The sequence below is a fragment of the Aplysia californica genome, unplaced genomic scaffold (genome assembly GCF_000002075.1).
Source record: "Aplysia californica isolate F4 #8 unplaced genomic scaffold, AplCal3.0 scaffold00561, whole genome shotgun sequence".
NCBI lineage: Eukaryota > Metazoa > Mollusca > Gastropoda > Aplysiida > Aplysiidae > Aplysia > Aplysia californica.
Genome location: NW_004797831.1, coordinates 157,710 through 171,310, shown reverse-complemented (window position 1 = coordinate 171,310; position 13,601 = coordinate 157,710). Strand labels below are relative to the sequence as shown.

The following is a 13,601-nucleotide window of genomic DNA, read 5'->3' as shown; positions in this document are numbered from 1 at the left end:
CTGCACATACACATGATACTTAGCTTTTTTATTCTTGGACTTCTTCCTTTTTTTTCACTCAGCCCTCTGTTATCAAGAGAAATAACTGTTTGTATTCGCTGTGGAGGAATGAAGGGAGAACCATGAGCCATGATCGCCGATGTCTGCCGCAGATCTGGCACTTGCTGATGATGATGATCCTCTTGACAACTGTCTAATAATCATGGCGAGCGAGATCAGGTCTTCATCACAGGTATTTGTACTCATCAAAAGCCTGCCAGAAGACTTCACCTTTTTCGAAATCTGCGCCGCGGTTGAGAAAATGGCGGGTCGCCCATGATTATTGTTGGGATCTCAAATTGTATCTACAAAAAATCTAGATCTATAGTGGTTCGTTCATCTGATAAGAATGCTCCCCAATTCAACCAGCTGCAGCAGCTTACATCTCAAAAGAATCAGGACACAGGGGCGGGAGCAGATCGCGCAAAACTTGGCTGGATGGCGATAATAAAGAAATCTCCACAATATTTTTAAGGTGGAATTGTATGGGTTTAACGCCTCTATCAACACTATTAGGTTATTTAAGAGGCGGGGCCTCCGAGTTTAACGTCCATCTCCGAAAGAACTGAGCCAAATGGGAATTTTATGTAAAGTGTCTTTCCTAAGGACAAAACGTCGGAACAGAGCTGAGGCTCGAACCCCTGACCCCGCATCATCACGATTACGAGTCCGGTAGCCCAACCATTAGGCTACCGACGCCCCCTCCAAAGAATAACACATCAACATCAGAAGCCACCCGTCCAGCCCTTGACTAAAAAATTGAGCGTCCCCTCGACATCTAACGGTACAAAAGGATAGATTAAGCAAAGTACATTATTATTTCCATTTGTAGATGTACTCAGTTTGTGGGCTTCTCTCTTACCTTCAGCATTTTTTAAAAATATTTATAAAGCCTCATTATGACGTAATGCCCACTTTGACTGCTGCTCTACAACTGGGTCTGTCAGGCGCTAGACTCTCCCATATCAAAAGATTTACATGTACAGTGTATGTTGAAATCCTTCAGAGACAGTTTCATGGTATCTTTGTTACGCTTTTTTTTTTCCAGTGCGCCAACTTTACGGTTCCCTGAGATTAGCTCAGAATAAAATACATGTACTGTCTTGTGGATTCTGAAATCAGGCAATCTTACGACATCACCAATCCAGAGAAGTTGAGTCCTTTTTTTTAGCTAAGACAACAGTTTCTAGGCATTTACCCGTTTGAGAACTTCGGTGTGCGGTATTTTATCCTGCCACTTGATGCCGAGAATTCTCCTGAGGCATTTCATACTGAAATTATTAAGCTTCTTGGCATGACTTTTGTACACTGTCTAGTTCCTGGCACCATACAACAGGGTCCTGAGGGTCACGGCATTGTTACAGACTTCCAACTTTGTCTCTGGGCGAATGCCACAGCAGTCCCAAACCCTTGCCCTGAGTCTTCTGGAGGATTCATTAGCTTTAATCATAGGTAAAGCTGTTTCTGCGTCAGTGCGCGTATTTGAAGGCAGTGTACTTCCAAGATAAGATCAGATCAGATAAGATAAGATAGATCAAATTAGATAAGATAAGATAATATACAATGTAGTACTTTATTATCCAAGAGGGAAATTTTACTTGGCTGTACAGGACCGTAAAAACACATGCAGGTATACACATGCAGGTATACATAAAAAGATATTTGAAGCTATCAACATTGTTCAGTGTTGTGTTATTTATTTTTACTCTAACGAAAACTAAAATAAACACGTCTAATAATTGTTTAAAATGTTACCTTATCTAACGCACAGGCTGTGCACAGAGCCCTCTGTAAAGTTTGCTAGGTAAAAGTCACCTTTGCTGCCACAGGCAAATAGGTTCTTTTTTTATGGCTATTTCTATCGCATGCCCGCCAAAGTTTGTTCATTTCCAAAGCTGGAGAGTCCTTGGAAACTGAAACTGTATAGTTGCCGTGCCTTTAACCAACGTTTTTCAGTAAAATCCACGCAGAAATTTGCTTTTCAAATCGATATATGAAAAGTGTTAAGGCCCAAAAAAAGTTCCAAAAATTGGTCAAACTGGTGGGAAAACGCTGATATCTTCAATTTCATTATTTTGACGAGCGCCTGATTTCACCACGATGCCTCTCATATTATTGCAAAAAGGCTGGTTGTTATTTGTTTGTTTGTTTTTTGTTTTTTTTGTTTTGGTAAGTGTTTTACATCGCTCGCAACTGCACATGGTCATATGAGCGCGCAGGACACATTAAACATTTTCAGTTAGTAGGAAATTTTGAATTTTGCCCGGGTGGCGGCCGAAGCCTACTTTTATCGATTTTAGACCACCAAGGAATCTTTAACGTGTGCAGCATACACACGGCCCCTCCGAGACTTTTCGCCCTTGTCCGAGAAAGCTATGTGTAGATCTTTCCTGCCAGAAGATTAGGGGTGTGGCTGAAAGACAGCACTAGAAGGAGCCAAGGGGTAGCAGTAGAAAGGCTGCAGAAAGAGTTAGGAGCCCAGAGGAGGGGGCAAAGGAGGTGAGGGGGGGGGCAGAAAAGAGGAGACGAAAGCAGACGACAGAACATTGCTAGAGAGCAGGAAAAGAGGTGAAAGGAGACACTTGTAGAGAAGACTTTTTTCGGTCGCTACCCGGATTCGAACCCGGGACCTTTGAATGAAAGGCCAACACCTTAACCTCTTGGCCACGAGAGCCCCAGGTCGTTTTCAAAGAATCTTATTCCCAATGAGAAAGACAGATATATGTATATTATATCTATCTATCTATCTATCTATCTATCTATCTATCTATCTATCTATCTATCTATCTATCTATCTATCTATATATATATGTTGATATATATATATATATATATATATATATATATATATATTATGCGGGGTGATATCTTCATGCTCGTTGCCGAGATATAATATAAATAATAATCTAAGCACGTACTGTTCTGCGGCAAAATCTACAAACTTACCGTAACTCATGTTCTGCATGTTAATCAAGGTCATCTCTGTTCCAGAGACAAACTCGTGATGTTGGCATTTTGCCCAAACCCTGAGTGCTTCAGATCCTGGTTGTCTGGTACAGCTGCCCCCAATGGCAACGTTACAATATTACAGCCTGTTATGTTATAATCAGAGTCTGCATAATATAAGGTTTTTAGTGAGAGTTTTACGGCACTTACAACACAATTCGATCATATGAGTGCCGAAGATTAGAGGTTTTCATTGACGATAACATACAACTAATAGAGGAGAGATGAGGACGATAGATGTTTGATAGGAAAGAAAGAGCAAACTACACAAAAACACCCGCCAACCACCCACTGTCCATATATAAATAATTATTAACGTTTATACATGATGTACAAGAATTCTAGAGTGAACCAGTGCAGAGGTCAAAATGACTTTAGCAAACCCCCCACCAGCTTTTGAAAGTAAGTTAAGTGTCGAAGCTTATTGCGACACACATTGTAAGTTATATTTTTAAAAGACACAATTTTTTCCCGCCCTAACTTGAGCCGAAAGGTTGATTTTTTAAAATTTTTCTTCGCTTTGCTTTCCTTCTTTCTTTTTTTTTTTTCTCTCCTCTACTCAGCATTTTATTATTGGTATTAAATCTAGTCGAAGCTTTCGTTCCTGAAATCTACGTCGTTTTCACGACCAAATAGGGGAATTTTTCACATCGCTTAAGACTTCCGCATGCAATAATAAGTTGAATCATTTTTTTGTTCTTCTTAACCCCCCCCCCCTCCCTCCCTCCCGCCACCTTCACCGCCTCTTTTCTTCCTCGTCATTCTCCGTCGCTGCTGTCCTCACTATGACCCTGTCCCCGTCGTTTTATGCAAGAAAAATTCTGAAATTTCGCAAACTGGGCCCAAAATTGTGAAATTATGCGATTCTGTTAATTTTAACAAAGAATGATAAAGGAAAATAATCCGAAATTATGCCCAAAAATGATCAAATTTTGCTAAATTATGCGGGGTGCATAAGACCACGGGGACAGTAATAATTATTAATCCTAAACCTCTGCGGTAAGAGCTGGTATATCTTCGACGGGTCGTGAAAACGCGCGGAATTTTTTTCCCCATGTCGTGAAAATACCGGCTGCCTATTATTATTATTATTATTATTATTATTATTATTATTATTATTATTATTATTATTATTATTTTTATTGTTACATGTATTATTGTTATAATAATACATGCAATAATAATAATGAGACAACCCTAATCTCCTGTCGTTAGGCCTTATTATTACTTACAGCATGTAGAAAACTTACTTAAAGATTTTTTACAGAAACCTAATTTTTCATGACATGCCCTGATGCCATGAAAAGACATTAATTCTTCAGAGTTCTTTGACATGACAAGACACGCTCTAGTCAAGTCAGTTCTGTGATAAGTCCATGCCTCGTGAAGAAACAATTATTATATGTTACATATAATAGTAATAGTAATAATAATAATAATAATAATAATAATAATAATAATAATAATAATAATAATAATAATAATAATAATGTGTAGGGCCTAGACCTGTATCGGCAGTCTGAGGTCCGAGCCCAGGTCGAAAGCAGGAAATGAGGCGAAAGAAGAACATTTTAGAGAAGAAGATTTTCTTTCGCTGTCAGGTTTCGAACCCGGGTCCTATTCAATGAGAGGCGAACATCGTAACCTCTAGCACCCTCCCCCGGCCTTTTTTTTAAATATCAACGAGTTGGTTAAAATTCTGACGAAACCATAGACTTGCCTTTCCCCGTCGTTTTATGCAAGAAAATTTTTGAAATTATGCAAGCTGAGCCCGAAAAGGTGAGATTATGCGATTCTGTTAATTTTAACAAAGAATGATAAAGGAAAATAGCCAGAAATTATGCAAAAAATGATCAAATTTTGCTAAATTATGCAGGCTGCATAAAACCACGGGGACAAAAGACTAGCATGCAAGTTAGTTGCATTAAATCCAAGACACGGCTAGACCGGGCGCTGTCATGACGGTCGCTTTTTGCTCTCTGTATGTAAAAACTTATGGAGCATACCATCAGCTACCCCCCCCCCTCTCCCCCCCCCCCCCCCGGGACGGTGCTACTGTTACTGACTGAAGTGTCTTTTGGCCATTGCCAAAGGGGGGGGGGGCAATTGACATGTGCTTATGCATAGTAGAATTGTAAATGGGCTGATTCATCAATGTCATGCTCATACTGTGCCTGAACTGCAGCTTTTTCTTTCCTAATCCTTACTACTATTTAAATACTAACGTAATTTTTCCTCCACTTGTTTTGTACGTTTGCCATACTCTTGTGACCTGCTATTTCCGGGGTGCCTTGATAGTCAAAGCAGATGTTGTGCTGTTGAGGCAAGAGAGGTGAGCAGAGTAAGCCTGATTCCCTGCAAGGACTTCTCTGTTGACATCCACCCCTTGGCGCTCATAAAGTCATATGACCTTATGCAGTTGCGATAGCCGTAAAACCTCTACTGAAACAAAAATACCATCGGCGCACAAAGACAGGGCAAAACACAAGTCTCGCTGTCGTTGAGTGCGCGGAATCTTTCCCTCCTTGTCCTTCCTTTTGGTTCCAAATACAGTCAAACCTGTGTAAGACGGCCACCCTTTGTCAAGGAGAAAAGTGGCCGTATAAGACAGGTGGCCGTCTTATAGAGGTGGCCGTCAGGGCAGGTTCGACTGTACATGTAGCTGAGTGTAGAGTCAAATGGAGTGCCTTGTGGTGAACCGGAATTCTGTCAGAGTAGTACATTGTACAGGGTTGTGCTAGAAACCGTCCTTTGGCTTACTCTGCTCACCTCTTTAGCCTCAACGGCACAAAATCTGCTTCGATCACAAGAGAGTAACAAACATTTTAGTTTTAGTAAGAGTTTTACGGCACTTGCATCACAATAAGGTCAAGTATAAATGCCGAAGAATAGATGTGTTACAAGAGAGTAACATACACAAAAAAGGAGTAGGGACGAAAGATGTTTGATAGGAAAGAAGGAGCAAACCACACCAGAGCTCCTGCCAACCACCCACAGTGACAAACATACAAAAGAAGTACTTGTAGAGGAAAAATGACGATAGTAAGAAAGAGAAAAGAAAAAGCAGCAGACACCCCCCAACCACTCACTGTTAGTGTTAGGTGTTGTGCCACATAAATAAAAAACCAACAAGTACATAGTTCTCGCCTTATTGAAGTTATTCACACACCCCCCCCCCCCCCAACACACATACACAACACGCACACACACACTGCTTCATTCATTAAATTTACCTAGATTACACCACATGACAGAAAAAAAAGAGAGCGATAAAAAAGACCAAAAAACACGGTTGATATTTTGTATTTTATTTACAAATAAAAACCTATGGCGCTGTGACAAACACAGAGATGCTCGTTCTATGCACGCGTCAACATCCAAATGTTGTGCCCTGGGGAAGGAAGGGACCCAACGGCCACCACATCAGCCGACTCTCTCTCACGCCTCACATCATCACAACCTCTCTCTTCTCACCACACCTCGGGACAATCAAGTTTATCAAACCCACAGTTCTAACAAACAGGCAGAGAGCATCAATAAACAGTTCCAGAGACCCTCGCAAAAAAAACAACCGACCAAAATGCTGTCTTGCCTTCCTTTCCTCTCACAGTCACCGGAGCACCGTCAATCAACATTCCACCATTTCGGCTGTCATAAATTATACAGTCCAGCACACACATCGCTACCCAAGTGTTTTTTTGTAGCCTACCAGTGGTTGAAAGTCCGAATAGCAACGGGAGACAAAGTCTGCAACGACCACAAGAGCGTGACAAACATACAAAAGAAGTACATGAGCATGTAGAGGAAAATGACGACAGTAAGGATGGGAAAAGAAAAAGCAACAGGCACCCTCCAACCACTCACTGTTAGTGTTAGGTGTTGTGCCACATAAATAAAAAAACCCAACAAGTACATAGTTCTCGTCTTTCACACATCCCCCCCCCCCCAAAACACACACACATACACAAGATGCGCACACACAACACGCACACACTGCTTCATTAAATTTACCTAGATTACACCACATGACAGAAAAAAAACGAGAACTGAGAGCGATAAAAAAGACCAAAAAACACGGTTGATATTTTGTATTTTATTTACAAATAAAAACCTATGGCGCTGTGACAACAGAGATGCTCGTTCTATGCACGCGTCAACATCCAAATGTTGTGCCCTGGGGAAGGAAGGGACCAAACGGCCAACACATCAGCCGACTCTCTCTCACGCCTCACATCATCACAACCTCTCTCTTCTCACCACACCTCGGGACAATCAAGTTTATCAAGCCCACAGTTCTAACAGGCAGAGAGCATCAATAAACAGTTCCAGAGACCCTCGCAAAAAAAAAAAACGACCAAAAATTATTTTTTTAACATTTGGACCATGCTGTCTTGCCTTCCTTTCCCCTCACAGTGTTAGTGTTACAGTACAGTCACTGGTGCACCGTCAATCAAATTCCACCATTTCGGCTGTCATAAATTATACAGTCCAGCACACACATCGCTATCTAAGTGTTTTTTTGTAGCCTACCAGTAGTTGAAAGTCCGAATAACAACGGGAGACAAAGTCTGCTACGACCACAAGTACAAGAGAGTGACAAACATACAAAAGAAGTACATGAACATGTAGAGGAAAAATGACGACAGTAAGGATGAGAAAAGAAAAAGCAGCAGGCACCCTCCAACCACTCACTGTTAGTGTTAGGTGTTGTGCCACATAAATAAAAAACCAACAAGTACATAGTTCTCGCCTTATTGAAGTTATTCACACCCCCCCCCCCCCAACACACATACACAACACGCACACACACACTGCTTCATTCATTAAATTTACCTAGATTACACCACATGACAGAAAAAAACGAGAACTGAGAGCGATAAAAAAGACCAAAAAACATGGTTGATATTTTGTATTTTATTTACAAATAAAAACCTATGGCGCTGTGACAACAGAGATGCTCGTTCTATGCACGCGTCAACATCCAAATGTTGTGCCCTGGGGAAGGAAGGGACCCAACGGCCACCACATCAGCCGACTCTCTCTCACGCCTCACATCATCACAACCTCTCTCTTCTCACCACACCTCGGGACAATCAAGTTTATCAAGCCCACAGTTCTAACAGGCAGAGAACATGGACAATTCCAGAGTCCCTCGCAAAAAAACAAACAACCAAAAATAATCTTAAAAAACTTGGGACCGTGCTGTCTTGCCTTCCATTCCTCTCACAGTCACCGGTGCACCGTCGATCAACATTCCACCATTTTGGCTGTCATAAATTATACAGTCCAGCATGCACATCGCGACCCTAGTGCTTTTTTAGTAGTACCTCTATTTTTAATAACAGTGAAAACAGTTCATAACAAAGAGTGAGCTTAAGAAGATGTCACATTTTCACTGCTTAAAAAAATGGAGATACGACAAGAAAGCACATGACATGATAGTAAAATCGGCGGAACATGGAAAATAGTTACGTTACATACAAATTTCGATATGTACGCATTTTAAATACTAAGAATACACATGTGAGGCAGCGTGGTGAAATTAGACGTTCGTCAAAATAATGGAAAGTGAAGAAACTGGCATTTTCCCGCAGGTTATAGAATTTTTATCAAATTTTTGTGTTTTGGTTCGACAAGTTTCATGAACATGCCCATTAAAGAACATTTTCTACGTGGATTTTTGGATTTTACTGAAAAACGTTGATTAAAGGTATAAATGATGTCAATTTTGAGTTTCCGTGGACTCTCAAGCTAAGGAAATAACGCAACTTTGGAGGCTATTTCCTCGCTAATCTTACCTCTGAAGTTAAACCAGATAGCCCCACCTCCTTCAATCGTCAATATCATGACTTATACAAAAGATAAAGGGATATTTTTTCCATCAAAAGCAAGGCAACCCTATCCGTACGCCCTGAGGTCATTTTGTACCCCCGGGGTTGTATTCTTCACATTTAAGAATACATCTTATGCGAAGATCTCTTTGAAACTTTCAGTATTTCTCAAAAAATCATTTTGACAGACTGCTATGCAAAGCGTACGGACCGGATTAACATGTAAATTTCCTCTTTGGAAAGTGGTGGCACAGAGTTCCCCACATTGTATGGATACAACAGTAAATCAGGACATACGGATAGGAGGGTTAAGATGACACCAGTAACTCCATATGCCCAAAAATTGACGAGTACTCAATTCCACCACGTTGTGCCACACATGTGTAAGAAAAAAATTCTGGACCTGAAAAATCATTTTGCTCTGTGTATGTGAGCGCCAGACTGTAAAACAGACTTTTAGCTCAGCAACAGCAAAGTCAGGAACACACAATGTATCTCTGACCATTTCAGAACTGAACACACATGATCCATCCCCAACACAGGGTTCACACTGAGCAGGACATTCTTTCCCCCCAAGAGTTTTCAAGACCAGATTTCTTTTTTCCAAGACAAATAACATGTCAATTCGGAAGAAAACATTTCGTTCAGCATGCAAAAATACATACGGTACATTTCAAACTGTGTAAAGTCAAGGCCTTCTAAACTTCTAGGAAATATTTTTACTATAGATCTAGTGAAAAATTTGTTTTTCCAAGACTGTTCCCAAGAATTTTGCCAACTTCCCAAAATTCCCAGAGTTTTCCAGTTTTCCAGGACCCGTACGAACCCTGTCAGAAGAGAAGTAGCAGTAAGTAGTGCCAGACCGTCGCTGGTGGGAAAATCAGTGGTGTACCTGTACCTGTACACACAGCCATGAGGTCACTGGACGTCACGTCACCACCTCCTCACAAAGGTTTGAACCCTAGCACCTCAACAAGAACACACAGAGTAAAAACTGCCAGAAAGCATAGATCCCGCTGACGCCTACACTACTTACACACGAGCCCACCCCTTCACTTCATTCCTAATTTCAGAAAATAAACATTCACCGATATCAGGTACTGCGGCCGATGTGTTTATATATCAAATAAAATATAAGATTTATTGCCTCCAGAAGCCATCCAACATTTTTGTTCAATATTTGAGGAAAGAACTGTCGAGAGTTTAACATCAAATTTTTTGACAGAAACTGCAAAAATATAAGGATGAATGAGAAAGAAAAAAGACGTACCGCATTCAGTAGCAGACTTTCTAAAACACAGTTACAAATCCTCCCTCAAACAAATACCTTTCAAAGAAGGTATCATTCAACACATGCTTATAAATGAGCGAATGGACATGGCGTTTACAGTCTCTCAAGACGTACCGGTAACTACTATTTCCATTAAATACTGCTCGTTTCTCACTGGTGTCCCTCAACTCATATTTTCAACAGAATACTATTAAAATAACAACTTTTCATAACAACAAACATTTCTTACACAGAAATAAGAGCTTATTGCTACAAAAACAACGTAAGAGCACATAACAGCAAGTCGGTAACCCAAACAAACTGGCCTAGTAGCCTACTTAAAAATAGATTTTGGAACGTAATTAGTCTCGGTCTAGTTTTCTCATGTCTCTAATGCCTACAGAACAGAGAATCGTAGCTAATTAAAATTGGAAGAAAATAAGAAAAAAAAAGAGGTTCATAAATATATATATTATTTGTAACTGTTGCAAGAAAAAAGACACTCCAATTTTTTTTTCTCCTATAAAGTAGGATCAAACGGAGTTACTCGTGTATTCGTATAGCTCGAAGTGTACGTTTATAAAGTACAGAGGAAACCATATAACAGGCCCGGTAATAACAGGGATCGGGTAATAACAGGGATTTTATAAATCCCCGTTTTTTCCCCACTCTTTGTCTCTATTAAAAGTCATCGGCAATAACAGGGCCTCATCGCAGCCCAATCGGTTATAGCAGGGACAAAGGCTCCTACACAATGTGTAGAAAGTAAGTGAGAGAGAGAAACACGCAGCGTGTGAAGCGAGAGAAGGCTGTGGTGTGCTGTAGACTCCGATCTAGCCCTAAGCCTAGCCACACGCATACGTAATGTGTCATGCGCAGGCCATGGGAAAATACCCATGAATAAATTACAGCTGGATTAGTCCACCAATGCTTACTTCCCCTGCATTTCTGATTTAACAGGGATCTGATATAACAGGACTTTTTCTCTGGTCCCACCATCACTGTTACATCAGGTTTCCCCTGTACTAGTCTGAGGTTACGTTGTGGTGAGAATGTTCCAACATATCGCTATCCTCCTCACATCTGTCACTTAGTTTTAGTAGAGGTTTTTACGGCGCTCGCAACAGCACAAGGTCATATGAGCGCAAGAAGATTAAAGGTGTTACAAGAGAGTAACAAACATAAAAAAGGAGGGGCAGATAAGGACGATAGATGTTTGATAGGAAAGAAGAAGCCAACCACACCAGAGCACCCGCCAACCACCCACCATCTGTCACTGGCAAATAACTTACAATGCAGGCCTTCTGAACGTCAGTGCTCACGTTTCACATGCAATAAGCCCCGACGTCCCATCCACATGGAAGTTGTGTGTGTTTGTGTGTGTGAAAACATCAACACGATAGTGTGCACCATTACATCATGGACGTAAGTCACCACAAGAGAAAGGAGAGAGGAGAGAAAGAGAGAGAGAGGAGAGGAAAGAGAAAGGAGAGACAAGCTAACGATGCACAAACGTAACCACCATGAGCGGGCCTGGCTTCCAACAACACGTGCCGGGGCACACAACGTTTATAAATAAACCACCGACATTTGTCATTCAACGGTCCTTAATGGGGGGGCAATGGATGACACAGCAAAATGATGGAGACGCGCCGGATGGGAGAGCTCCTCTATATCAGCCCCCGTCTCTTTTTGTAGGCTTCTAAGTTGAGGGATCTCTTCGGTGCGCTGTCTCGAGGGTTGAGGGTGGCGGCGGTGGGAACCACGACCGGTGCACCTGAAAGGAGGGGGGGAGAAACAACACAACCACTGTACACAAACCAAACCGTCTCAACCACACAACAATGTAGGCAGTCAAACCTGCTTTAACACTTTGCTATCACAAGGCTCATATCATCATCATCATCATCATCCAGAGCCAGATCTGCGACAGACATCGGCGATCATGGTTTTCCATTCATTCCTTTGCTTGGATGCTCTACAAAAAGCCATGTTTCCCTGATCTTTCCCTGTTACCCATTTGCTTAGGTTCCCTAAGTATGTTGTTCTGGGCCTACCCCTGCCTCGCTGGCCCTCAATTTTGCCAGTGAGAGCAAGATGTTCAAGACCCTTATGTCTATTCAGGTGTCCCAAAAACTGCATTTGTCATTTCCTGATTGTTTTTAACATTGAGCGTCCCACGTGGGCTTCATCAAGCACTACCTCATTTGATTTCTTTTCCTTCCACGATACTCTTAGCAGTCTCGTAAGAAACCACATTTCTGTTGCTTCTATTTTATTTTCACTGTCTTTAGTGATTGTCCTGCATTCACAGCCATATAGAAGTGTTGACCAAATATAGCATTTCAGGACTTTCATTTTGGAGTTCATTGAGATGCTTATATTTTTCAGGATTGGGCTCATTTTATTGAAACTAGCCTTAGCCATTGTAGTTCTCCTTTTTTATTTCTGTGGAACGTTTAGCATCAGATGTTATCATATATCAAGGCTCATATACATATAGTAAAACCCCTTGCCATCAAAGGCATTTGGGGGGGAAATCCGAAGAAACTGGGAGGTTAACATCGCCGATCGGCATTTTATGACAGGAGCGGAAGTTCGACAATCTTTCCAATCGGCGGGATGTGACAGCAAAGTGTTAATGGCCACCTGTCTCAGACTATGACTCGTGCTAACGACCACTAGGCTACCCACTTTCCCCTTGCGTTCTTTCAACATAATAATGATACTGTCCATGGCAGATGTTCATCTGTCTAAGACAACCACTTCTCTCTTCAACTGTGGGTGGCTCTATTGGGAATTTTTTTCACTGTACTTGGTATCCATATATCTTATCTCACTAAGACATACTTCAAAATATGGAAATGTTAGCTCCCTTGACTTCAAGAAAGAGGAACAGAAATTAGAAATAAAAAGTGACACCAACTTGGTTGCACAAAAAAACAACAACAAAAAAGTTGTGACAGCTCTATGTTTCTGACTTGTGTAAATTTTGTGAGAAGAAGAGCGCGAGTCAGAGTATGGGTCAATGTCCTACCTCCAGACGGGACGTCCAGGTCGATGGTGATGTCAAAGTCGTGCACGGCAAACAGATCTTCCGACGTCCTTCGCTCGGGCCCATCAGGCTTGTCTCCGCCCTGGTGCCAAACACAACAGATCAGTTCCATAGTAACCAACGTAAACTATCGCCAGTCCAGCGAGTTAGCCTATATGCGCAGCTGCAAAAGTTGGAGGGGCTGAGACACAGGCGCCAACGCACAGTGCGAATATGCTGACACGCAGACGGCGTGAGCAAGGCGAGCTACAGGTCAGACCTATAGAGCCACTCTGGGACCGGCCTTAGAGTTTTTCAGTTTTGAGCAACGAGAAGCACATAAACGGAATGATAGTCATTTAATACAAACGAGAGAGAGAGAGAGAGAGAGAGAGAGAGAGAGAGAGAGAGAGAGAGAGAG

The 13,601-nt window shown here is 41.6% G+C and overlaps 1 protein-coding gene across 1 annotated transcript in view; it reads right to left on the bottom strand.

Moving 5' to 3' along the window:
* Positions 1–11,341: 11,341 nt before the first annotated feature.
* The window catches only part of LOC101849402 (RNA polymerase-associated protein RTF1 homolog), a 24,070-nt gene continuing 21,810 nt past the window's right edge, over positions 11,342–13,601 (bottom strand). Inside the window, exons 16-17 of the mRNA XM_005106883.3 lie at positions 13,184–13,283; positions 11,342–11,923 (exon numbers count right to left, since the gene is read on the bottom strand). Of these exons, the coding sequence (XP_005106940.1) occupies positions 11,817–11,923; positions 13,184–13,283 (207 nt within the window). The 3' untranslated portion in view covers positions 11,342–11,816. The remainder of the gene's footprint in view (positions 11,924–13,183; positions 13,284–13,601) is intronic.